This window comes from Pleurodeles waltl, chromosome 9 (genome assembly GCF_031143425.1).
Source record: "Pleurodeles waltl isolate 20211129_DDA chromosome 9, aPleWal1.hap1.20221129, whole genome shotgun sequence".
NCBI classification, from domain to species: domain Eukaryota; kingdom Metazoa; phylum Chordata; class Amphibia; order Caudata; family Salamandridae; genus Pleurodeles; species Pleurodeles waltl.
In genome coordinates, this window is record NC_090448.1 from 862,099,863 (window position 1) to 862,126,461 (window position 26,599).

Here is a 26,599-nt window from a genome sequence, read left to right on the forward strand (position 1 = left end):
GGTAAACCCATCTGCCCTTAGGGGCTTGCACTCATGAGAACATTTCTGACATTTTCTATGGGTACACATTTGTAATTTCTGAACAAAATATAATTTGTCACATTCAAGTCATCAGCAGCTTGGGCATATGAATGCACCTCATTGGCTTTTGATTGGTAGTCAATCTGTGCACACATACCTCTTCTCATGTGTTTGCCCTCATACTTATCATTCTCTGTGAACCACTTTTCTTCAGTCAAGGGCACATTCTGTGAGGCAAACATTTAATTTACATTTGCAACCGTATCATGAACATTATATTTGCAATCATCAACATCAGAGTTGGCAGGGTAAACTAAATAAACAAATCTGACAATTTGACACACTTAATAGGTGTGTACAATATCTCAAGCCAGAACTCCATCAATTCTGAACACAGCCTTGCAATACGTATCATAGATTTTAACCCTCCCATATTGGAAACATACTTACAAGGGGCTCATGATCAGTTTGCAGAATATATTTGTCGCCTCACGTAAAATACCTAAAATCATGCACTGCCCAAATGCATGCCAGTAGCCTTTGTTTGATTAATCAAAATCACATTTTAGGTGTGCAGAGTGTTCTGGAGGTATACCCAACTACCTACTCAACGCATTTCATCTGTTGAGACAATGCTGCCCACAAACCATATATTCTGGTGTCCACAGCAGTAATACATTTCTTATCTATGAAGAATGGTCTTAAGGTGGGGACATTGGTTATCCAATTGAAAGCTCTTTCCTTTTCACCTCCTCATTTGTATTTCTGGTCTTTGCATAGAGACTGCCTAACAGACTCCATAACAGTTGCAAAATCTTGGATGAACCTCAAATAGTATTTGCAAACCCTACAAATGGTAGAATTTGTTCCATATTAACAGGCTGGTGTGCCAAATTGATTGTCTTCACAGAGAATATTTTGGAATTACTCCTTTTGCTGTTAACTTGTGGCCAAGATACTCAAAGAAATCTTTGAATATGGGGCACTTGTTAGGCATCAATACCAGCCCATTGCTTTCGGATCTCGGGGCAGACTTGGCGAAGAATGTCATAATGATGTAGTGTCTTTTGTGAAAAACATCTTTCATGAAAACATCTAACATTATCCTACATGTCTTTAAATAGATGGTATATGGCTCAGTGAAAATCGTGAGTCGTTGTCAGATATAACAAATGCAGTCAGTGGTTTAAAATCATCTGATAGTTCCATTTGGTGATATGCTTGGTCATAGTCAAGCCTTAATAATACAGTTGCTTCATCAAGTAGAGAAATCCATTCATTCACTTTTGGCAATGGGTGCTTGTTGATAACAATGGGACTGATTTAATTCCTGGCCGATGAGGTAATTATCATCGCCATGGAAGAGTACTTTAATCCCGCCATAGTGAGGCACACCTCCCGCCGTATTCAGAGATGTCTAATGCCCATGCAACCATCTCTAGCATTTCCAGGAACTGCAGTCACAGTGGTTCTCTCATGCCTGCTCATGCTTGGCCGGGGCTTTTGTGTGCAGCAGGGGTGGAGCACGCAGTCCATAAGATGTGCGCCCCCCCTCAGGAAGCTGCTTGCCATTCTAGTCTTTCAGCATTCTGACTTCGTGTCACTCTCCCCTTCACTTACATGACTTCCTCACATCTTCGCGTCCCATGGCGGTGTTGTTGGCATTCCTCGGCCTCTGCATTCCTGGACCAGTCTTTCTGCTTCCATCCTTGTTCCAGGGGCATTGTCATTGCTGGCCAACCTGCAAAACAACAAAGGAAGAATCTCTAAGCTCAACCAGAACTACTGCTGGGTACCACGCCTTGTGCTCTAGTATTAAACTTTAAGGACTTAATATTTAATTTATATTTGTATTGATGTTATAAAAGTTGTCATGAGTGCTGTAATATCTGGGGTAATTAGCAGTGCACGCTGAGGGTGTGAATTATAGTTGCCTTAGGGTGCAAGTTGAAGGAAATCCCAAAACATGATTTTGTTTTTGATAATATAAAGAACAATGACCCCCTCGCCATGGGAGCATTCACCCATGGTGCAGGGGCCATATAAAGGTTTTCACTGCCCTTTACTGTCATGATCTTTATGGCAGTGACGGGCTGTGAAAACTGACCATATACCTGCCCAATCAAATTACAGTGGGGAGGCTCATGGCCAAATCTCTGACATCCTTTACTCCATCAGGCCTCTAGAGATCTGTATAGGCAGCAGAGACAAAGAAGTATCTGCCTATTATACACTGAAGGCCCCCAACTTTAAACAGCTGGCAGAAATGGTACACCGTTGCTCTTGAGATGGAGTTTGCTTTGTGTAACATATAAATCAGGGCCAATGGTTGAATTCAGGGCCTTGAGATCTACAGGCAAATAGAGGCTTCCATTGATTTTCTTTGTTAAGACTGTGAGTAACTCCCACTCAAAGGTCTCTTCAATTATTCCTTTAAACAGTGTAGGCTGAAGTACTTCTTGCAAGTCCCTTCATATGTGCAATGGGACACCTCACAGTTTCTTTTTCATGGGAATAGAACATCGGGCCAGATGTAGGTACTTTGCAAATTGCGACTTGCAATTTGCGAGTCTGAGCAACTCGCAAATTGCAACTCGCAATTTGCAATGCAGAACGGTGTCTCAGACACCGTCTGCGAGTCGCTATGGGGTCGCAAAGACCCACCTCATTAATATTAATGAGGTGGGTCGCAAATTGCGGCCCCATAGCGACTATGGGCACTCACTGACATGGAGGCCTGCTTTAGTCAGCAGACCTCCATGTCCGTGACTGCTTCTAAATAAAGCAGGTTTTTTTTTTTCAAGTGTAGCCCGTTTTCCTTAAAGGAAAACGAGCTGCACTTAAAAAAAAATCCGAAACCTTTTGTTTCGGAATTTTTTCAGGGCAGGTAGTGGTCCCTTGGACCACTACCTGCCCTGAAAAAATAATATGGGGTCCAGTCACAAAGGGGAAGGGGTCCCATGGGGACCCCTTCCTGTTTGCGAGTGGGTTACCATCCACTTCAAGTGGATGGTAACTGCGACTCCACGCAGTCACAAATGGAGTTGCATACCACTCCGACTCGCAAATAGGAAGGGAACACCCCTTCCTATTTGCGACTCTGAAATGCATTTTGCGAGTCGGTCCCGACTTGCAAAATGCATTTCTGCATAGCAAACTCAGGTTTGCGACTCGCAAACGGCGTTTTTTTGCCGTTTGCAAGTCACAAACCGTTTGCTACATCTGGCCCCTTGTTTTAATTAGATACAGTGCGCAAACCCAGCTAACTTTTTTGAACCATCACTAAAATTACATGGAAGCTTTTAACTCAACTCTTCCTTTTGAATGTATACTATTAGTCAGGTACACTGGGGAGCTGAACGATTTGCAACAGCTATTAGTTCATCCAACCCAGCACACAATCACCCATGAATGTTCCATACATTTGGATGGATACTCTCATTCATTTAAAACTCACTTTGGTGATGAAATAACTGTTACATTTGATTGTCATTTCAGTAAAAGGCTACTGCACTAATGTCAGGGTTAGAAAGAGCAACTAGAGATGCAAATTTCAAAGAAAAAATTCCAGAGTTTTAATAGTGTACTGTGAACGACTCTTGATTTAGTGATCACATGGTGCACATTGGTGGTATATCTTCATCTCCATCTGAATTGTTTTTGTAATTATTGAACTACTAACATCATGCATGGTGGCTTGGATCTGTATTTTGGTTCATGTCAGTTAGAATTTGAGTGACTCTTGGTCTTTTTGGGTGCTTACTTTCCTTGCATACTTGGCCAAAGGGCCCCATATGCAGACAAACATTACATTCTTTACCAGAGGCTGGACAGTATTTCTACAAAGGAATGTGTGAAGTGCTGCCATACCTGAAGCAGAGTGACCTTGTTTCGTTATTCTTTTGTCTGAAAGGTTCTGTTTTGCTGGTCTTGTTGACTACACCACATATTTAAGTGTTTGTATTGAGAGTTTGCTTGTCATTGACTACTCACACCCACAAAACTGATTGCTCAAAAGCCATTGCAGATTTGATCACTTCATCCAGTGTGGAATCTTGTATACTCTACAGCTTCTACCTACAGCTTCTACTGAATGCATTTGCTATTATTGTTGACCATCAGTTGCTCATGTATCAACTCTTCACATGACTCTCCAAAATTGCAGGTGGTAGACATTTCAATTCCCTTGATGCTGTGAAGAACTCAGCAAAAGATCTGCCTACCATTTGCCTTCTTGTATAGAATTGATAGCCCTCCAACGTGATGATTAGCATAGGTTTGAACCTATTTTGAAGCTTCATTAAAGCCTCTTCAAAGTCATCATAATCTTCTTCACTCCAAGGTGCTTTAGTGTTTGGCAATGTGTGTATAATGTTCTGACCCTTTAATCCCAAGCAATGCAGAATGATGCCCTTTCTTTATTTAACGGACATCTTATTGGCATCTCTTAGGTATTTCCAAAGAACAGAAGGATCTCCCTTATTTTGTCAAAATGTCTGTGGAGGATCAAACTGCTTGATGGTAATAGTTAGTGTGAAGGAAGGGAACAAGAAGACAACAGCATCAAATTCAGGTAGGTTATAAGTACATTAGGTGTAAGAACCAATGGAAGTTAAAATTTGAAATGAAGTGAATGGAAATAAAATTAATTAGTTGGAAGGAAGCAGTTTGCACATTTGTGTGCACAGTCAATTGTTACTGAGGCTTTGCGGAGAATCACACTTGATCAGTGGAAACAAAATTCTAAGATGGCACCCTGATTAATACGAGGCCTAGAACACATTGCAGGAGGTCAACTCTGAGGGAAGAACTTTCAGGCATCTTGATGTGCAGCCTGAAGGGTTGTGTCAGCTGTATCATGCTCCACCCTCTATGGAATGCTGGGGTGGTGAAGACAAAGAGGCTCGCCTCTGGGCAGAGTGATGAAGGAACAGCAAGGTGACACCGACTGTGAGAACTGGATGGAAACATATCCTTGTTGTCAACAGCATCCAAGATGGTGGGGGCCCGTACCTCCGCACCAATAGCACTCCCCAAAATCACAGAAACAGCAGCAGAACACAAGAAAAGTGTGCCACACCTCTCTCAGAGGATGGAAACACTGGTCAAGCACAAGGAACACTGAAGAACAGGAGCAACGAGGGACAGAAGCGGGATCCCATCCTTGTCATCAAATTTAGCTCCTTTTGTTAATGAATGGCAGTTTGATTGCTTTTTGACCCAGCATATGCAACAGAGGGATGAGCAGTCGGGACATGCTGCATATAGTATATGGTGGAGTGGTGCCGGTGGGGCTCCCGCCTGCCACTTGAGTGGTATTTGGCATTTGGAACATAGGCATGAATAGTGTGGGTAGGGGTGGGCTGTCTCACCTTGGCGACCCCATTGTGGCAGGGCACACATCTTCCACAGTTGGCGGCGCTTCAAGGTTTTTCCGCGTGGGACACTATCGTCATCTCGAAATTGGGAGATGTGCTCCACAACAGGATACCTAAATCCTTTCAGGACTTGCGGGAGGAATATGACTTGCACATACACAGTTTTTCCAATACTTCATCTCCGTCATGCTCTCCTCCCCCTAATAAAATCAGAGGTTGACATCCCGGAATTTTCCTTGATAGAGGCCAAAATCCTTCTCACAAATATTAAGGAGCATACATTGTCTGAAATCTACAAAATGTGGCTATGTAACTTGCCGGACCTGATGGTGGGTGTTCGGAGGGCGCGGGAGGAAGAACTCTGATCTTTGGAAGCTGAAAAATAGAGGGGAGGTGGTGGAGGCCCCTTGAGAGGTGGTTATAGACTCCCACTTTATTTGATACAATTGAAGATACTTCACAGGGTTTATTTCACAAGGGTTAGGTTCCAATGCATGGGCCTGATTCCTACTTGGATCTGCCTGAGATGTGGAGATAAACACACAGTTTGGTATTGTCTATGGCTGACTCAATTCTTGACAGGGTGCTGGAGATATTTATGGGGTTTTGGGCTGTGACATTCCCCACAACCTCAAATTCATACTGCTTAACATCACAGATGATATGGGGTACACAATACCAGAAGGCACTCCTTTGGCTGGGGTTGGTAGTGGCCAAGAGAGACATTGCCATTGCCTGGAAGGCAACAGAGGCCCCTTCAATGGAGAGGTGGGCCAAGAACAGTGACCACTGCATGGGGCTGGAATGTCCTATATACCAGTCCCAAGGCTGCCACCAGAAACACTATAACATATGGAAAACCTGGGAGGAATACAGTGGGATAAAGCTGGAGCCCTGAATCAGAGTGCTGTGGGTTTCCAATGGAGTGGAGGGACTGTGGAAGACTGAGCCCTTGGGTGATGCCTTTAAGTGAAATTGGTCACGTTTTTGTCACATTGTTGCTTGTACCTATGGAACTTTGTGTTTGAGGATGATCTGCATGTAGTATCAATTCTTGTGCAGTATTGTGATACTATGAACCTGCTTGCGCTTGACACATTTCTCCTTTTTCGGTGATGTAAAAAAACCTAATAAAATGTATTTTTTTAAAAATAACTTCTATTGCAATTCAGACAGAGGTGTGAAGAGAGAGAAATGTATTCAAGTTTAGTGGAAGAGAGAGCTCATCCAAAATGCCTGTTACATTCCACCTGTCAAAGTACAACAGTGCAACATTCTATGGAATACACCAAGCACTGACGGATGGAGAGAAAAATAAAATGGAGAGAAGGGGGTGGAAAGAAAAGGGGGAACTTGTAGTGGTACAGTGTACACAATTCTAAAACATTTATATTAGGATGATCAGTAAATACAACAGTGGACATGATCGGTAGAATGTTACCATGATTCCACATGCTGGAACACTCCTGATACACAATAGGGTTTTTATTTTATTTGGGTGTTACTGTATTGATACAAGGAAAAAAGTAAGGCATGTGTGTGGGCACAGGGCATGACAAAATTTTAGACATGCTAACATTTTACCTCAACCAGAATGCCTACCTTCACCTAATCAGAGACTGTGTTAAATCTCTTTTTCAGGAAACAAAGTTTCCCCCCATTAGGACAGCTCCCATTGCATCACAAACTGGAAACTACAATCAATTTAGTAACTGAGCCCACTGAACAACTGAATTCTAGATCAATGGAAAAGTTCAAAGGTTTATTACAGAATAAGAAAAATAAGTGGTACAGAGTCAATGCCATGAACGTTCTCAATGTAAAAGTTATACAGGGAATGGAAACATCTGAAATTATGCTGAGTCTCAGTGGGCAGCCACTTCAGGAATGTAATGGACAGTAGTCCTAGTAGAACAGGAGAGTCCTCTGACTCTCCCCAAATTCAAAGATTTGTATACATTATTTTTGTATAAGAAACAGCTGCATCACTGTGATATGAGAAAAGTAACATTACTTCAGCAAATCAGAGCACATGAAAAATAAATGTCATATTTCCTTATCATTTAAGCACTAGCCCCACTACATGTATAATTAATTATTCAGTACCATCTATGCTAATGTCGTCCAGAGCTGAAAGAACACAACTAGATACATGAACAATAACATGTTATGTGAATGAGTAGGTCACAGTAAATCAATGGTAGGACCTTGGAAATGTTCTGGTTTATGACTGAAATTTAAGTGAGAGAAGAATAACACTAACATGGGAAATAGGCCTGTACATTTCAGCTTAACTGTGTGCTGCACATATTGGAGGAGTGGATATGGGTGGGGGTAGGGGAATAATAGGCATGAGTGACAGGGGTGGCTTCTATCATGGAAAAGATTGTGTTCATATCTAAACTGAGGCCTAGTGAACATATCAGTGAAACACACTTCTAAACACCATCAAAAATTGGTTTCAAAAGCAACAGTATATATGTGTAATCGAGTGTGAAAATACATTCTGCACATTGTTAATGATGCACAAAATATGTACCCAGAAAATATTTCTACATATCCCACCTCAGAATATTTTATAATCACTGAATTAGAGAACTTGTGAATTAAATTATGCATTAATTATAACTCAGTATGCATCATTTTCTGTTTCTTTCTGGTAGATTCTTCCATCAACGTTTGCTGATTGTAAACACTATCCTTGACTTTCTCCGTCTCAAGCTCTTATTCGTTCTTTTGCTTTAATAATTTTCTTTTATCCTTCCACCCACAATTTTGAAACAGGCACCCAGAAAATTTTAAAAAGAGAAATAGGACCATTGCAAAGATTGTGGTCATTATAACAGGTGTTAATACTAGCTTTAGCATTCTCCTCCTCACTTTCAAACCATTCACCAACCTTGCTAAAACCCTTCCTTATCTCACTAAACCAAGAGCCTACTGTTTCCCACACTCTATATTTTTCTACAGCTTAGACATCAGCAGAAATGTTATTAATAGTTTTCACATATGCATTAATAGCCCTAGCCCTACCAGGTATGAAGGTACGGCACTCTTTCACCTTCAGTATCTTGCAAACACCGCCTTAATTTGCGAGACGGATATCAGGCACTAAACGGTTTTACATAATCATTGCCCACAATGCTCCAGCTATGAAAATCAAGCCAGTCTGCAAGTGCAGCAAGTATCTAATTGCTCCTAATATATTTAATGCTGTCAGTCCAAATTCACATTTTACTCTGTTCAAACCAGCAACATCAATCACTCCAGTCATATTATAGACTATTTGAAACACAAAAGCCAGATAACATGATCTAACCCAATCACACAGCATATTGAACTGAGCAGTTTTACCACACACATAATAAATCCCTCTCTGAATTGGTTCATCAATAATTAGAAAAATCACCATTTACAACATATCTTTTCTCACATTCACTTTTATCCACATATTCAATTGTTCCAATTTTAGTAAGTTCAGGGCACACCATACACAACTCATTCTCAATCTTGGAATCAAATTTGACAACCTAAATTCTTCTTCAGACTTAACCTGCTCTCCTACCTTTATTTCATCTCTTCAAGCTGTCACAATTTCACACTCTTCATTACTCAAAGTCCTCTGCAGGGTAGGAGACGTGTACCCATGCCCTGAGTGCCCCACTGTACTGTCGTCTGGATCCCTAATGCCCATTGTTTTCTCACAGGTAAACACAGATCATGTGTGCGTGCCGTGACATAGGCCTGTCACATGGATTGGACCAAGAGGGGTTGCCAAAGCACTACCCTGATAGTGGTGAAAGGCTACTGCCTTCACAAAGAGTTAAGCAGCACAAGCCTGGCCATGGTAGCATACCATAGAGAGATCAGTAGTAGTGAACAGCCATACAGGCTCACACACTTTTTTAAATGTTTAGCTGCTGTGTGCTTTACTCATCATAGGCCTATCTCAGGTAGATGTGGAGTAGTACGCAGCACAGGAGGAGAGACTCTGCTGGATGTAGAACTGCCTGGGAAAGGTACAGTACAGGGATAGAGAAGTACTGTGTAGTATATGTGTGGTTAGTGCATGTACAGAGTACATGTATCCCTGTGGGTAATATATTATATGAGAGATGTACAGCTGTGCAGTGCATGTGCAATGGAAGCATGTACTGGGTGTATGTGTGCTTGTGCAAACTAAAATACATGAAGGGTGAACTATTGTGCAGCGTGCACTTAGTGAGTGTGTGCACTGGAAGTGAATGTGTTTGCAACTAGCACACCTTAGTATGTTACAAAAAACCAGCTCTGCAAGATTTCTGTCTGTGACCAGGACTGGGGTCAAAGGTCTGCTAGGATTGCTGTTGTGGAGGGGGACATTACCTAGGGAAAACCAAGATCACCTGACCTTGGGCCTAGAGTGCTAGGTCCTGCCTACTTGCCAAGACCAGTGTGCTCTGTGAGGAAGAGGATAGCATTGGAGGGAACCAGGTCTAGCGGGGAGATCTACAGAGAGGAATCCCTGAGTGAGGTGTGAGGAAACTGCTGTGCACTGTTTGGGTCAATGCCCATGTGCAGGAGCGATCCAGGGATCCCCGTATGCCAGGAGAGGGCTGCCATGACCTGAGCTGTGTATTAGGCACCTTGTTGTGGTGACCCTGTATGTCAGAGGGGCCACAGCTCACTATTTGAAGGCAGACTTGTGTCCAGTTATGTTGGCAACCCTGTATGCCAGGAGGTGCCGCCGTGGTGAGGACGAGTTCACTGGAGGAGTCTGAGCCTGGCCTGGAATTAGCACCACAGCCCATATGCCAGAAGGGGATGCAAGTACCAACATGTCCAGAGGTTCGGGTGAATGCCCAGACAGAAGATTACACCTGTGACTAGCAGGTCAAGCCTGCCCACCAATAACTGCTCCTGACTGATTCTCCCATGGACCCTGAAGGATGCTGCTGGAGATGTCGCACCATCGCTGAGCTCCAGTTGGGAACTGGAGTTTCAATTCCCCGTTCTCCCATGAGGGAAAGAGTGGCCTACCTCGCCTTCACGGACAAGCATCTCAAATCCCTGGGACAGCTGGCAGTGCTGCTCGAGGAACAGAACCTGCGCCTGCCAGATGGTCCCACTTGCAACGCAAGCAGCCTGACTTCTCCAAACAGGATCAGGACTTGTTAGCACCTGTGAAGAGGGCACTCACTGCACTACTGAATGCTTTCATACCACCAGAGTGGGTAAGATTAGAACTGGGCCTGTGGGACTCAGGGGTGCAGGGGGAGTGCTCGCTGCTGACAGTGCTCGCTGGTGGGAGGGGACTCACTGCTTATAGTGCTGTGGCAGCATAGGCACTTTTGGCTAATTCCTAAAGAGTTAACAGGGTAACTCTTGAGCATTCCCTGTATGTGGTAATCACTGAATGGAGAATAACCTCAACCATGATATAAGGAAGAGGGTAGGACAGGAATCTGCCTGACAACTATGAGAGCCACGATAGAAGGGAATTGGGTTGTTGCTTATGAATTTCGTTATTCCTTAGTATGTGCAGAGTTAGACATGAAATACTTATTTTTCTTATAAAAGTAAGTATTTGACAGAACATTAATGTATTGTTAGTACTGTGCACACTTTGAGTTATGAGTCGTGTTCACTAACCTGTATCTTCACTTCTCCCCTGAGGGAGCCTTTGACTGCTCCTTCACAACTACCACTGGGAGTCAAGTGCAGAAGGGGTACTTGGCCCAATTGCTCAGGATCCATAAAAGGTCAAACCCCCAGAGACATCAGGATTAGCAGGCCTCAACCATCATTGTTGGGCCCAGTGGCCCCTTCATGCCCCCTGGCCCTCTCGAAGGGGTTCAGACACCTGGCTAGTCTTTTTATTTATCTTATTAATTTGTGCAATTGTATTCAGAAATTTAGCATTTATAAGACCCTTATTTCCATCTTTAGATTTAGAGATAGTTAGATCTTACAGTTGGACATTGAAATCCGACAAATAAGAAGACGAAAAAATCCTGTTTGTTAAAAATACTAACAAGCATGTTACTAGATCACCCGTAAGGCATTGGTAGTTGTAAGTAAGTAGCACCTTTACCTTCAGAAGAGGGAAGAAAGGTACATAAACAGCAATCTTTAACTCCCATTATTTTAACATAGTCAGTTAACATTTTAGTGTAAATATTATCTTGAAATATACTAGCTAAACTTTCCGTATGTGCCAGTGCATTATGTTTAGTTTCATAATGGATTGTAGTTAATTCAACCTTTGTGGAGTCATATCCCACTGTAAAAAGGAGGCACAACAATAGACCAACTAAGGTTATTAGGCCCATATTTATACTTTGTTTGCGCTGGATTTGCGTCCTTTTTTTTTGCCGCAAACGTGACTCCATATTTATACTTTGGCGCTAGACCCGTCCAGCGTCAAAGTTATAGAGTTTGAGTCATTTTTTGCACGTGAAAACCTACCATGCACTAATGACATGCAAGGTAGGGGTTCCCGTGCAAAAAATTACTCTAAGGCATGTGCACCTTATTTAGCCTCCAGCGTCAAAATGACGCACAGGAGGAGGCGGGCCTTAAAACAAGGCACCCAGCCGGATTTGCACCGGTTTTTAACGCATGGGTCAGGGCAGGCGTTAAGGGACCTGTGGGCTCATTTCCATGGCAGACTTTTGGAAATTCTCAAGCTGTTCTTTTTTCTGGTTCAATTTCGAAGGTGTAGTGGCAACAGTTTTTTGGACTGTTTGTCTCTGGTTCTGACTCTTCCTCTTCCCCAGATAAGGATGCTACATACACCTATGCCGGTGATACATACTGTGGGAAATTACCATTTTTTACAAGGTCCTCCCCCCCACACACTTTTGCCTGGTTTCTAGTCAATTTCGACTGAAAGTGCACTGGGTCTCTGCTAAACAGGTCTCCAGTTCCAGATCTCATTCCCTAAAACTGGACAGTTGTTTTTCCCAATTGGCAAACCTTTAGTTGCCACTATAAATCCCTAGTAAATGGTACCGCTGGTACCAAAGGACCTGGGTTACTAAAGGAAGGGCCCTGAGGGCTACAGCACAGATTGTGCCACCGTCAGGGATCCTCTCACCTAACTGCACACAGTACTGCCTTCGCAGGCTGCATGTCTTGATGCAGACCTAAAATGAAAACACAATATGGCACACAGCCTGGGTGCCCTGTCCCCTGCACACTGCATGCAGTATAAGTAAGTCACCCCTCTAGCAGGCCTTGCGTTACATTACATGTGAGGGCATAGCTGCATGAACAAATTTGTCCCTGCTATGTCTTTGTTGATTCTCAAACATAGGAAGTGAACAGTGAAGCCATTTTAAGTACATGTTCTTGACCCTGGTCGTTACAAGTTCCCCAGCTACACGATGGCTTCACTGACAATAGGGATGTTTGGTATAAAACATCTGGTATTAACAAACTCTCCTTGAATCCAGTGATGGATTTATCAATACATACACTCAGAGGGCAACTGAGAGGTGACCCCTTGAAAACTACCAACTCTTAGAATGGGCACTGACTGGTCAAATCTATTGCAATCACTTTATACAGAGTTCTGGCCCTCTGAGGTGAGAGCCAGTGCTCTCAAGGGCTCAGAATAAAGGCCTGCTCTGGGCAGAGGTGAGACCTCTTCTCTCAGGCAGGATGGACATTCCAGGGTGGGTCGGTTCAAAGGCCTTTCCGCCTTTGAAATGAGACCCAGGCCTCTCAGGATGGTTGAGCAGGCCAACCCCCAGTTCATGACCCCACTTTTGGTGCAAGGACTGGTGGGACAATTAGGTAAATTAGTAAGGGTGGACAAACTTAAGTGGACAATACTTTTTAAATTACCTCCATCTTGCATGGAAGCAATTAGGCCAATAGGGTTAGGGATATGCCACTTCCCAAAGGAAGTGGTCGTAGGAAGGTGTAGTCACCCTAAAGGTGAGTAGCCCATTGGATGCTACCTGTCACTCCCTGTTACACCCCTAAATTCAGTATTTAGATGGCACCCCTGAACCCCAGAACCAGATTCCTGTCGACTTAAGAAAAGCTAGACTAAACAGAAGTCACCCAGCAGGAAAGACTGGCTTATCCTCAGCCCTACTGGTCTGTCTGCAGCCTTCAAAGAAAACTGCACCCTGAAGGCAACTGTACTGCAACCCAGTGACCTCCAAAACCTTGAGAGGACTGCCTGCCTTCAATAAAGAACAAGAACTCCTGTGGACAGCGGGCTTGTCCAAAAGAAACATCTCCAAAGGAGAAAGAAGTCTGTCTGAGGAACCACAAAACCGCCGCCAGGATCCACCTTTGCACTCAACACCCACGACCCGAGTCTGTGTGGCCCACCAGTCCAGTGAAGGTTCCCCAGCGCTTCTGACCAAGAGTTCATTGTGAACAGACCCTTGCTGGAGTCCACAGCAATGCCTACAGCCTAAATCCGAGGGCTACCCCTGGTCGCAACCTGCCCGGTAAGCTGTTTCTGATGCCAAAAGGCACCCCTTAACCTGGAGCCCCTGGGCCTTGGGGTGCTGGACCGTTGGTGTTCCATCACCCCCTGGCATCTTAACTTACCTTGGAAGATGTGGCTTGACCTCTCCTGGACCCCCTGTCTAGAGCCTGCAACCCCTTTCTGAAAATGATCTCCTTTATTGACAAACATTGGGAGCCCGACGCTGTGTTGGCACTCTGCACCCAGGCGCCCCTGTGCCGCTGCAGATGTAAGTTTGGTGCTGCCTTGGGGCCCCTCTTGTCCTTACTTCAAACCCAGGAGATCCACCCCTGACCCTGCTCTACTCACCTGTAAGCAGCGCTGCAGCAGATACCCCAGTCTCCATTGGATAGCATTGGGAGTCCAATGCTGAGCTGGCACACTTCACCCGAACGCCCCGTGCCACTGAGGGTGTAAAATTGGTGCTGACTTGTGGCTCTCCCGGTGTTTGTCTCCATCCCCAGAGACCAACTTCTGACACCGTATGTACTTACCTAGGAGCAGCATGTCTTCAGTTCCCCCAGTTTCCATTGACTAAAATTGGGCACCAACTCCGACTTCTACCTTGACACCCAGCAGCCCCCGTGCCGCCGCTGTGGGTATACACTTGGTGCCAACATAAACCTTGCCCAGTGCTAGCCTGAAACCCTGAAGACTGAGGTTGTAAGTTGTTCACTGACCTGAGAAACTGCATTCTTGTTTTCCTTCTATAGTCTAACATTGAACCAATGTGTTGATTTTTGTAGAAGCAAAGTATTTTTAATTTCAAAACAGCTTACCTTATAATGAAGTTCTTTGGTTCAAAGCATACATAATTCAACTGTTATATTTCTAAATTGGCCTCAGATTTATTCTTTGAATGTGTGTCTCATTTTTTGCCTCTGAGTACAACAAATACTTAACACTACTCCTTGATAAGCCTAGCTGCTCACCAAACTACTACAAAAAGGGCAAAGACCTATCTATTTCTTCCTCTGAAAATGTTTGGGGATCCACTGGACTCTGCACCGTGTACTTCATTTCAGTGCACTATACAGAGTCAGCTTTCAACACATACTTTCTTTTTGGGGTTCTTTTTCTTACAGTTCTTTTACAGCTGGTAAATCACTTTTACTGTCAACTTTGTTTACTTCAGTTTCTTCATTGATTGGCTTTAGTCCTTCATTTAGCCAGTGCTTTCTTTTGCCAGTTCTTTTCAGGAACTTGTTTGCTTCAGCTCTTGTGACTGCTGCTAAATCTGCTCCACATAGTGATGGCATTGAACTCTGATCAGCATCAGTAGCAAGATTCATGTGAACTGTTTTCTTCCTCTGGGGGTTCTTAAGGCTCAAATCTTCAATTGGAGTTTCTCATTGGTTGGATCAGAGAATGTTTCTACTTGCTGACACTCGTGCCTTTCACACTGTAGCAGTTCTTCACCTATCAGGATATGCAGGGCACACCTCAGATCCCTTTGTGTGACTGTGAAGAGTGAATACACACACAGCCCAACTGTCATCATGACCTAGACGTGTTTTCAGCAGACAGGCAGAGGGACAGAATTGTTAAACAAGAAAATGCACATTTTCTAAAAGTGCCATTCTCAAACTTACCGTTCAAAAACCAACTTCACCAAAAGTCATATTTTTAAAGTGTGAGTTCAGAGACCACAAACTCCAGATCTCTATCTGCTCCCAATGGAAAATTACACTTAAAAGATATTTCAAGGCAATTCCCATGATACTTATAGGAGAGATAGTCCTTGCAAAAGTGAAAACGCATTTAGCAGTATTTCACCATGAGGACATGTAAAACACACCAGCACGTGTCCTACCTTTTGAATTCACTGCACCTGGCCCACAGGGCTGCCTTTAGCCTACCTTAAGGGTGACTTACATGTAGTAAAAGGGGAGGTTTGGACCTTTCAAGTGGGGGCACTTTTTAGGTCGAAATGGCAGTTTAAAACTGCCCACACAGATACTGCAGTGGCAGGTCTGAGACATGTCTACAGGGCTACTCATGTGGGTGGCACAATCAGTGCTGCAGGCACACTTATAGCATTTGATTTACAGGCCCTGGGCAGACATGGTGCACATTACTAGGGACTCACTAGTAAATCAAATATGCCAATCATGGATAAACCAAATAACGAATACTGTTTAGACAGAGAGCACTTGCACTTTAGCAATGGTCAGCAGTGGTAAAATGCCCAGAGTTCTAAAGACAGAAAAAACGAATTTCAGCACAGGATGAAAAATAGGAGGTCAGAAGCAAAACTTTTAGGGATAACCCTGCAAAATAGGCCAGTTCCAGCAAATCCCCTGACACATTTTGCTGTTTCTATGTGAGCTGTAAAATGCACAAATAAGGATTGGACATTAAAACAACAGTGATCGAACCACTAACTGAACCCAGAATCAACATTGCATAACAAAAAGTGTCAGAAACAGCTTAATAATCATCTTTTATAGTTCAACACTTCAACAACACAGCAAACACACTCACAGTCACTAGAATCATTTCTCCTATTCATACTTACAACCCAAAGCTTTCAGGAACAGCACTGCAAGTCAGGTTCTCGGCAAAATTCACCAGGAAAAACCACATGCAACGTGCAAACATCCTCTGCTACCAAAACTGTGGGCATTTGGTACCTGAAACTTTAGACACCCCAAAATGTTACCTTAATCAGAATGCCTATATTCCTGGATCAGAGACAGGGTTTAAAGCCACATTTCATTAGGCAGTGTGTTCCAAGGTTAAAGCACCTCCCAATGCATCAAAAATCAGAAAATACAATCGATAACTGAGCTCTAGATCATGGAAAAGTTAAAAGGGTTTTTATAGAATTAAAAAAATGAAGCAGCACAGAGTGAATGCTAAGAAGGCTCCCAAAGTAAGGCTCATATTTATGGCCAGTTCCTACCCTGCACTGCGTGACAGAGAAAGGGCAGGAATGCACTGTATTTAAGGCAATATGGTGCATTCCTGTCCGTTTCCCTGCGCTGGAGCACAATGGGTCGCGTAGGGCACAGTGAATCAATGGAAGGGTCTTGGAAGTGTTATGTTTTGTGACTGAAAGTTCATTGACAGCAGAATAACAATAGCAGTCAAACTAAACCAGTACATTTCAGCTTGACTGTGTGCTGCAGAAATTGCAAGCACAAATGCGGGTAAGAGTGGCAGCATGAGTGACAGAGGTGTCTTCCATCTTGGAAAAGATGGCATTCATAATTAAATTGAGCCCTAATTAACATATGTCAGGACAATGCATCTTACAGAAGTCTTTTCAAAGGCAACAGGACTATACCATAGTATATAATTATAGTCAAGAATAGAAATGCATCCTGCTCATTGTTAATAATGCACAAAAATGTATACCCACAAATATCTCCTTCGCCTGCTTCAAATATATGATGCTACCTTATAGAAAACAAGCATCACCTCTACCTCCGTGGGAAACTGAAAGGACAATCTTGATGGCGCATTTGCACACAAAGAATCTGGCCCAAATTGACTAATGTGTAATTTAATGTACTGCAGAGCAGCAAGGAAAGTTGCTGCGCTATATTGAGTGAAAGGTGGAGCGTGCCATTGCCCCATGTTTACAAAGACATGGTGCTGTTCAACTCTGTCCCAGTGCTAGCACTCTTTGGGCTGGCTAGCGCAACATTGGCATCCTAGTGCCATGGTGCAGGGTGCATGTGTTAAGGTAAGGATAATTATTATGCAAGAATGGTTACCCTACTGCACAAAAGCTATCCTTTGGGGCTTTTTCCTCTTCGTATGTGTGTTGTAGCATGCAGCATGCGTGCAAAGAGAAAATAATTAGAAATACAGACATTTATCTTCGGGCAGGTGCACCATTCTGGAGCATATCCATGTTTACAAGTCTGTTAATATGGCACAACCACAATGCTTAATCATAGTGAATCCTGGCCCTAGATTGAATCAGTCTGCAGAATCTATATGAAGAATGCTACATAAACACCTGAAGAAATACCATATACAATGGTGTGTGACAGGAGTAGTTGTGGGCAGAGCATACCTTATTTTAAGAACTGAGCAAGGCAGGCTTGCAGCATCTATGGGAAGACTGCTACATAAAGATCTGCAAAAATACCTTATAGAATGGTGCTTGACAGGAGTAGATATGGGCAGAACATACCTTAGAACTGAGAACTAAGAAAGGCAAGCTTCCAGCATCTATATGAAGAATGCTATCTCAACACCTGCAAAAATACCTTATAGAATGGTGCGTGACAGGAGTAGCTATGGCAGAACATACCTTAGCATTAAGAACTAAGAAAGGCAGGCTTCCAGCATCTATATGAAGAATGCTACATAAACACCTGCAAAAATACCTTATGGAATGGTGCGTGACAGGAGTAGTTATGGGCAGAACATACCTCAGAACTGAGAACTAAGAGGGGCAGGCTTCCAGCATGTATATGAAGAATGCTACATAAAGACCTGCAAAAATACCTTATAGAATGGTGTGTGACAGGAGTAGCTATGGCAGAACATACCTTAGCATTAAGAACTAAGAAAGGAAGTCTTCCAGCATCTATATGAAGAATGCTACATAAAGACCTGCATAAATACCATATAGAATGATGCGTGACAGGAGTAGTGGTAGGCAGAACACACCTTAGATTTAACAGCTCAGAAATGCTTGCAGCATCTATAAGAAGAATGCTACATGACACTTGAAGAAATACCTTAACGAATGGTGCTTGGCAATAGTAGTTAAGGGCAAAACACACTTTAGAATTAAGGAAAACTCGACATAAAGCGAGCAAAAGACTGTGTGTGGTAATCATTGGTGTACAAGCCTGTGCAGTTTTAATTATAAAATTATGGTATAGCAATCATTCTCTGCATGAATTGCACTTGACTGAGAAATTATAAGCCTACATTTTTATCTCATGTTCAATGATGTATTCAAAATTCTTCAAAACCCAAGGAAGATGTTAATAGATGGTGGATGTAAAAGTGAAAGTGATGTTTTGTTTAGCTCAATGTGTTATGAAAAGATACAAGATCAAAACGTTCCTTCTGTACAAACAGTAGTTCTGCGAGTGGATGACAATGAATGCTATCTATGCTTTGCTATTCATTTTCAACCCTTATATGTGCTCATCTTTTTCATCAACACGCTAGCTTCGCTGGTCAGTGGCTTTCTAGGCCTGTTGTCAGAGTGCCATCTAGTGGCGTTGTGAAGGCCAAACAGGCCATTTATGCAGTTTCATATACACTTCAACATAGGAGAGGATAAAAAGCCCTGTGGTTCATGTCAAGCCTCTATTTTTCATTCGGAAACCAATCTCTGTGATACCTCTATAGATTTTTCTGAGTACCGAACAGGCTTTCTGTAATGAGCTTTTTTTCCCTTTTCTTCCTGGCCTGAAGAACACTACCTCACATCTGACTTGGCTGAGTGGTACTTTAAAAAATTGTGTTGGTCACACTTAATGAACTGGAATAGCGCTGATGTTGTTTATATGTCCGCGGTTATGGCTAAAAAGCTCTTTGCCGGTAATAAAAAGAAATGATATACTTCACGGTGGGGAAAGGATGCCATTTCATAGGGCAATACTGCGTCCGGGAGCTTCTACATAACGACAGCTGCTTTTATTAAAAAAACAAATAAGCAGAATCCATCTTCCACTCTAGTCCACCACCACCGTTCCACTCTACTAAGGCGCGAGACAATGTGAACTTCCTGCTGTGAGAAAGATAGGAAACAAGCATCTTATGCGAATGTCTTGAACCTAGGCGTTATCTTTCACAACACCAAGAGATGATTTAGCTTGTACACAAAGCAGTTTTCACATTCAAGACATTGAAATTTACCCGGCGTGTTTGCCTGTGCTTGTTTTAATTAGGGAGACCTTAGAAAACCTTCACATCTCAAAGAAAGGAAACAACAGAGTTAACTTGCAGGCAACGTGCAAAATCAACAAAATTGTAGTACAATATGCAGTGTAAGGGGCACAGTCACTAATATTGCCTGTGTTTGTTTTTAGGGTCCAGCGCAAGCGCTCTGTCCCTGGTGCCAACTCTCTATGTGCTTTTAACCACGCCCATGTCACGCCTATCGGTTTGGTTGGTTCATGGGCTTGTCTTTTAAAATACGCTTGATTTCAATAGTGAAAGGCATACATACCATCATGCCTTTTCCAGTGTTTAGCCTGTCTCGAGTGCACCAGCCAACTAGTGAAAACATACGAGGCTCCAAGTGTTTTTGTAAGGTTTCTGGAGTACTTCTCTTTATTTCGTAGGCAGAGCGATCTCCCTGGGCATTAGTCGAGCGGTTTTCATGACATCGACCCTGTTACATGGATATTTGCACTTTTGCCGGTCACATTGATAATTGCACTTACGTTTCACGTTTCACTGCGATTGAAGTTCTGTTTCCTTTTGTGTGTCTGCTTTGCGCTCATGGCAGCCGTTGACTCACTTATGAGAAACTGTTTTACTTTTACTTTTCAGTTTTCAGTTTATGTGGCAAAAAAAGTCCAGTTAGGAGTTTACAACCCTAATAGCTTTAACTCGAGCAAACGCAAGACCCATTGCATTGCAAATGATTGTTTTCTTTACCGGGATTAACCACATTTAGATAACACTAATAAGGTGAAACAGAAGTACATTTGAGTGTTATGACGTCACAAAATGTTTCAATCTCTACTTTCCCAATGCTGGGTGTTTCGCAAAAGTGAGAAAGAAGTAACATACCCGGTGAGACTAACAAAATAGGCACTGGTAAAACCAATAGGTCTGGAGTTGCAGGCTAGTCTTTTGGCTTATCAGTGCGTGTTTTTCTGTCATGATTAGGTAAAACCTTACGATTTGGGAGAGTTGCTTGGCCCTCGACCATAGGAAGAAAGAAAACATTGGTTCAAAGCAAACATATTTTATTGGTCTCAAAGCAGACATTACTTATAGTAGTTCCTTCCTCTGAAGGGAAGTAGTGTGAACCCCGGTGTGCTTCTTGTGAAAGAGCAGTTGCCATCACTCATAATGATGTTATCCAATGTCTGCAGTGAGGTGACGGTTGCCCCATGATGTAAACTGCAATTGTCGGAAATAAAATGTGAATGACAGCAGCAGACTAATGAAGAAGGCTGCTTTATAAATAATTATATATATAATTTTAGTAAAATAAAAAATGTTTTAGCTAATACCAGACCTAAAAAGATTCTACACCGCCCTCCCTTAGAGGTCATTTACAAAAGGTAAAAAATGCGTGACTCCTTCCAAATTAAGGAAAAGCTTACCTTTTACAGCTGAAAGTCAACCTACTCGTTTTTTGTCTGAAATATTTTTTGTTGCTTAAGTTTGTGCGCTCAGTGCCTTCTTCAGTGTTCGTGCTGTGCAGACTACAGTAAGATATAGCAGACTGTCTTCGATCCAGGATGGTGCTGGCGTGCTAGCGAGCTGGCTTCCTCTTCTGTCTCTTATGACTATCACTCTCTCATGCAGTGACATTTTCCTTTATATATTTTAAACCCTCCTTCACTCCAGCACTCCCTTTCTTTCCATCACCGAAATACAAAGGGATGCATCCTTGTGCCAGCAAACGGGAAGACAGAATAAGTGGGGGCAGATCGAGCCGTGGTCAGGAGAGTAGGATGGGGAGGGGGGAGGGAGGAGGACCACAGGGTCGGGCGACTAGTGGTGAGTGTGAAGGAGAGATCACACAGGGAAGGGAGAATCCACGCCGAGGGAAGGAAAAGGAATTAAAGCTGGGAAAGAAATGTAAGTGAAGGGAGAGCAAGGAGAAAGCAGCAAGCTTGAGGGGAGGGAGGAACATGTTTTTAAAAGCTTACATTTGTGGAGACGAAGCTACATGGCTTCTTAGAAGGGGCGCAGCGTGTCATGAGACCTCGTTCTCAATGTGATCTAAATTATGCCATGGAATGTATGGTAGTGTTGTTATTTCACCCAGGGTTGTGTCGGTTCCCTGGTGCAGGGGAGGAAATTGTCCCCCTGGCTGCTGTATGATTTTCCAAAATACATCAATAATCAGGGTTCAGAGGGACCATTTGGCCTTTTGGCCCTAGTGCCACTGAGCCTGCTGCTGCAATAGAAGCTATTCTGTGAGTCTACCATTACAATGTCAGCACATCCCTTACCTGTTCTGTGGTCCTACTGATTTATGAAGCTACGTATTGGAGAGGTGTTATATAGCCTGCTTTTCCATGATGCAAGTTTGTGTTTCTTATATTGTTGCTGCTGTTAGAGATAGAATGGGTCATGTGTTGCTTCCCATCTCTTGTTGCATGCTCTCGCCTCGTTAGAGAGAAGGAAGGAGCAGGCACTAGCTATTATTGTAGGCCATGCAGTCAAAGCTCAGAACGCTCCTGCACTTTCGGAGTCAGTAGCACAAGTTGCACAAGCACAGCCCCAATCTTAAGCTGACCACCTAACTCCTTGTCATTACGGGCAGTTACCAGGCCTGGGGTTTTCTGTGCCAGGCTATGCATTCTGGGTGTCGTAGTCTTAGTTTCCTTATATTGAACTAATGAGACTGACAAATCTGATAGCAATGTTTTGTAGGACCTGTATACCCCCAGTCTGGCCCGCACCCGCAACACAATCCAAACGAGGTACCAACAGAACTCATAGAGATTGAATGATTTATGGAGAGTTTTGTTACAGGCCAGTAAAAAAATGCTTAGGTTAAATAACAGCAACACAACTGAAGAAGTAAGCACAGAAAGCAAACTTCACACAATAAGCACTGAATTATATAGTTACTATTTCATAAAAACATGAACAACTCACGTCAGGGACCTTCAGCAACCCCAAAATGCCATTGGACCACAGAGGTGCAACCACCTGCATCAGTGGGGGCGGTCCCCACCTCACTGTACCCTTGTCCTCATCCCAGGCACCACCCTCCAAATACCAAGTTGACAGAGGGGCTGCGTTTAGGTGGCCAGGAGCTGCAGCCCCATGCCCACCTTCAGTGATCTGTGCACCCTAGCCCCCCAAGCTGGTGTGTACATCCTCCGGTTCGCTCAGGACTGCTGGACCCTACCCTTGGTACTGTTCTGGGTAGCCTGCATTGGACGACCCCTCTGCTGACTCGGGTGAATTTAGAATAAGAGATCCTGCCACAAGGGTGACCAGGGCAATGATTTGCGTTGCCCTTCCCACCACAAAACATCCATTGTGCAAACGCCCAAATGTCCTAAATGAACAAATCTGTCCCTGCATCTGAGAGGTCGACACATCCTTATGAAACATATCCTCGTCCCTCAGCAGTTTATGCGGAATGTTCAAAGGTGACCTGGGGCGGGGCACATCTTGGACAGCTCTGAGTTCAGTCGCCTCACAAATATGTTGATTACCCTGGACCTGGCCTGATTTCCTTACCACAATTCAGGTGCATGACCAAGCAAACCTGCCTCTGTGAAAGCCTGGGACAGTTGCGCAAATTCCTTCAGAATCGCTTCCCTGAGACCCTTCTGGCCCATTTTTCACCAAATCATTACCTCCAAAGTGAAAAACAATGAGGTCAGGGGACTTGAGTCCATCATGACCCTTGGTTTACTGGATCAGTCACTGCAGTTAAGAAATCCGGAGGCCTCCCATCCCACACCACCAGAAGGACACCATGCAGCCCAATGGGTTTGGCTTACAGATTAGTTGCGACTTGTACGCCGCCCCGCCCAATGTAGTAATGACCAACAACCCACACAATCTTAGATGGCATCCTAATAAGAGACAAAAGAACGAGTTCAAAAAGCCATGTACCATTGCACATTCACTGCAAGTCGGGGTGAATGTAATGCTTGTAAGACTTTGAAGACCACTGTCCTATCTTTTAACCTCTTCTGAAGATAGGCCTGCTCCTGCTGCCACAGATGTATTGCAAATTCTAAAGGAGTGTGATGATTAACCACTGGGATTGACACCTGCTGCCTTAAGGGCTGAAGTCAAAACTGTGATAAACTGATAACGTGATAAGAACTCTTTGTTTGCATGGATGAATAAAGCAAATGCAACACAGTCAGTTCGAAAGGCCAGGTAAGACCCTAAGTGAGCCACTGGACAAAGAAGGGAGCCCTTAGTTACTCCGAGTTCAATCACAGTCCTCTTTCTCCCTTGGACTTCCTCAGCCAGATCATCAGCAACTCCTCGCTTAACTGCACATTACACCACTGTAGGCCACCAGTGAAGTCAGTTCTAGAAGACACCACCAGTTCACCCACCCTGAAGGCACCATAGAAGGCCACAGTAAAGGCCGTAGAAAACAGCATGGTCTCAAATGGAGAAATGCACATCTTCTCCAAGTTAGACAAGAGGAGGGCCAGGACATGTGCATTTTTGGGACGCCTGACATATTTTTCACAGCCTTCGAGTCAAGCCCAACCTGATAATGCATTCCTAATAAGAAAGGAACAACTCAGATCCTTTACGCCCTTCAATTTGGCAAAGAAACACATGGCCAAGGGATGGGCCCTTGCACAAGACACCTGCCTGCCCTGCTCTCTGAGGGTACTTATAAAAAGACACATAGCCTCTGCAGTGAACATATCAGGGACATTACGCAAATGCAGGAAGGACCTATAGTGAGCATAGACCAATGACATGCGCTTTGTAAGTGCAGCTGCCACTAAATCCGGTAAACCGCAATTCCAATCCTCTGTCATCTTCTAGGCTGCCTGCAGATAGAAATCCCAAAGTTCCTGCAGCTTGGACCGAGATAAAGCATCAACAGCGTTACTATGAATACCAGGCGCATGCTTAGCTCAAAACAAAATGTTAGACTTCAAGCACAATAAAACCAACTATTTTATTATTCTTAAAACCAACTTGCAATAGCTTCTACTACCGCCATATTGCCAAAACAATAGACCACACTCTTATCTTTAAGAACCTCAGTGAATACTATGGGGAACAGCTCTAAAAAGGCAATATTCCTAGTAATTCCGCTATCATGCCAGGCTGCTGGACAATTGCCCCTACACCATTCAGTGTTTAAAAAAGCTCCAAACTCTACAAAATCCTCAAAACGAGGAGAGGAAAAGGGGCTGGCTATCCTACCCAGGCCACTTTCTTTTTCTATTTTTTTGGATACCACAGCTTGATGTTTGTGGGCAGACAACACACTGTTACAGTAAGGGATGGGAGCCAGTCTGAGTGCGGGAATCCTAAAGCCAGCTGAAAAACCTAAATACAACAATTTCACTGCTTCTCTGCTGGAGTACAAGTTTAGCCATGGGATCAGTGTGGTAGTCTGGATTAGAAAGTGCAATTTAAAACTAGCTGGAGGGCTTAACTCCATCCTTTCCCCTCTCTTTTGACTTTTTGTGGCATTTAAATTCTGGGTGGGAGGGTGGACCACAAAACGAGCAAATGTGTTTGTATTTACAGGATCCTGGCAGGCGCGTCCATACTTTTATATTGTAAACCCAACAAGAGCCCTTACTATCCCCTGTGTGTTGTTGGCAAAAAAGAGATTTATGCAGGGTCTTGTGAATGCTCTCCCACTTGACATTGACATCTGTCTGGTACCGCTCTATAGCCAGATCTTCCACTTTTGCCCACCTAAACTCCCGTTCATAATCCAACCATGCCATACACTCATACACATGCTGTGCCTTCAGTTGCTTATTAGATTAAAATATCATTGAGGTCACGGCTTCCCATTATTTCTCTAGAATAACTGATATTTATACATTAAAACCAAGTAACCAATTTGTTATCATCTCTTTGAACTTGGGCTTCTTGTCTTTAGATGAAGCTTCTTTAGCTTCCCTTTCCTTTTGTTCACAATAACTTGTTTTGGCTTTCATTCAGGAAAATATGTCAAGAAACTCACCTTTCCAGATTTTCTTTCACATATGCAGGAACATGTGACGCCAACTTACCAGGCCTAGATAACAAAGTGTCCTGACCACCAATAGCCAAGGTAAAAGCAGCACCTGTTTTCTCCCCACCCTGGTCAGCTTTTTTACCCGATTCTCCACTTGCAAGTTCCTTCGACCGACCTGGTTGAGATTTGGCTGTCCTGTTTTTTTGGGAGTCCTGACTTCCTTTAGAGCTTGTCTTGCTGATTTCCTCTACATGTTTCCTAAGGTCCACAATAGCTGTCATAATGTCATTGAATGGGGCCCATGATGTGATTGGTGGAAGGGGGGGGCTACCTTGTCCACAAGGGCAGCGAGCTTGTATAGCAATTGGGCCACTGAGATCAATGCTTGCAAAATGGCACCCTGTGAAGCTGCTAGTTGCCCTGTGTCAGTGGGGTCGGCTGCTCCTGAGAGACCGAAGAGATCAGTGGGGGCGAGGTGGACTGTGGCTGGGCAGGTAATACCGAATTCATTGAAGGGCTCTGGGGCTGCCTACCAAGGGGCCCAGTTGAGACAGAAGACAGGGTTAAGAGTGCCTACCGACTGTCCACCAAAGCCGCTTTAACCCCTGGGAACTCAGTTGCATTTAGTATCTGGGCAAGGGGGGCAGTTGTTTGTGAGGATACAGTGGGAATGGATTGGTGAGATTGGGAACCCTCTAGTACACCTACACTAATAGGCTGCTGAGCCTGTGTAGCATATTGGACCACAGGAGTGGGCACTGCGGGGGTATCTGGTATAACTGCAATTGGACAAGTACCTCCTCCAGTGTATTAGAGAGGATGTGGGCCTGCTTTCTGGCCCTGCACTTCACTGGTAGGAAAGCAGCATGAGGGGAACATGGGACAGCCATGGGCGATCCACCACTGAATTGTCTTCCTCCC

At 43.7% G+C, this 26,599-nt stretch overlaps 1 protein-coding gene across 2 annotated transcripts in view; it reads right to left on the reverse strand.

Annotated features, from left to right (window-relative positions):
- Positions 1-1,298: 1,298 nt before the first annotated feature.
- Positions 1,299-26,599, reverse strand: part of GALC (galactosylceramidase) — a 358,534-nt gene continuing 333,233 nt past the window's right edge. Inside the window, exon 18 of one of the 2 annotated variants that reach the window (XM_069208123.1) lies at positions 1,299-1,762. In XM_069208123.1, the coding sequence (XP_069064224.1) occupies positions 1,638-1,762 (125 nt within the window). In that variant the 3' untranslated portion in view covers positions 1,299-1,637. The remainder of the gene's footprint in view (positions 1,763-26,599) is intronic. The other variant, XM_069208124.1, reaches the window with a different exon arrangement.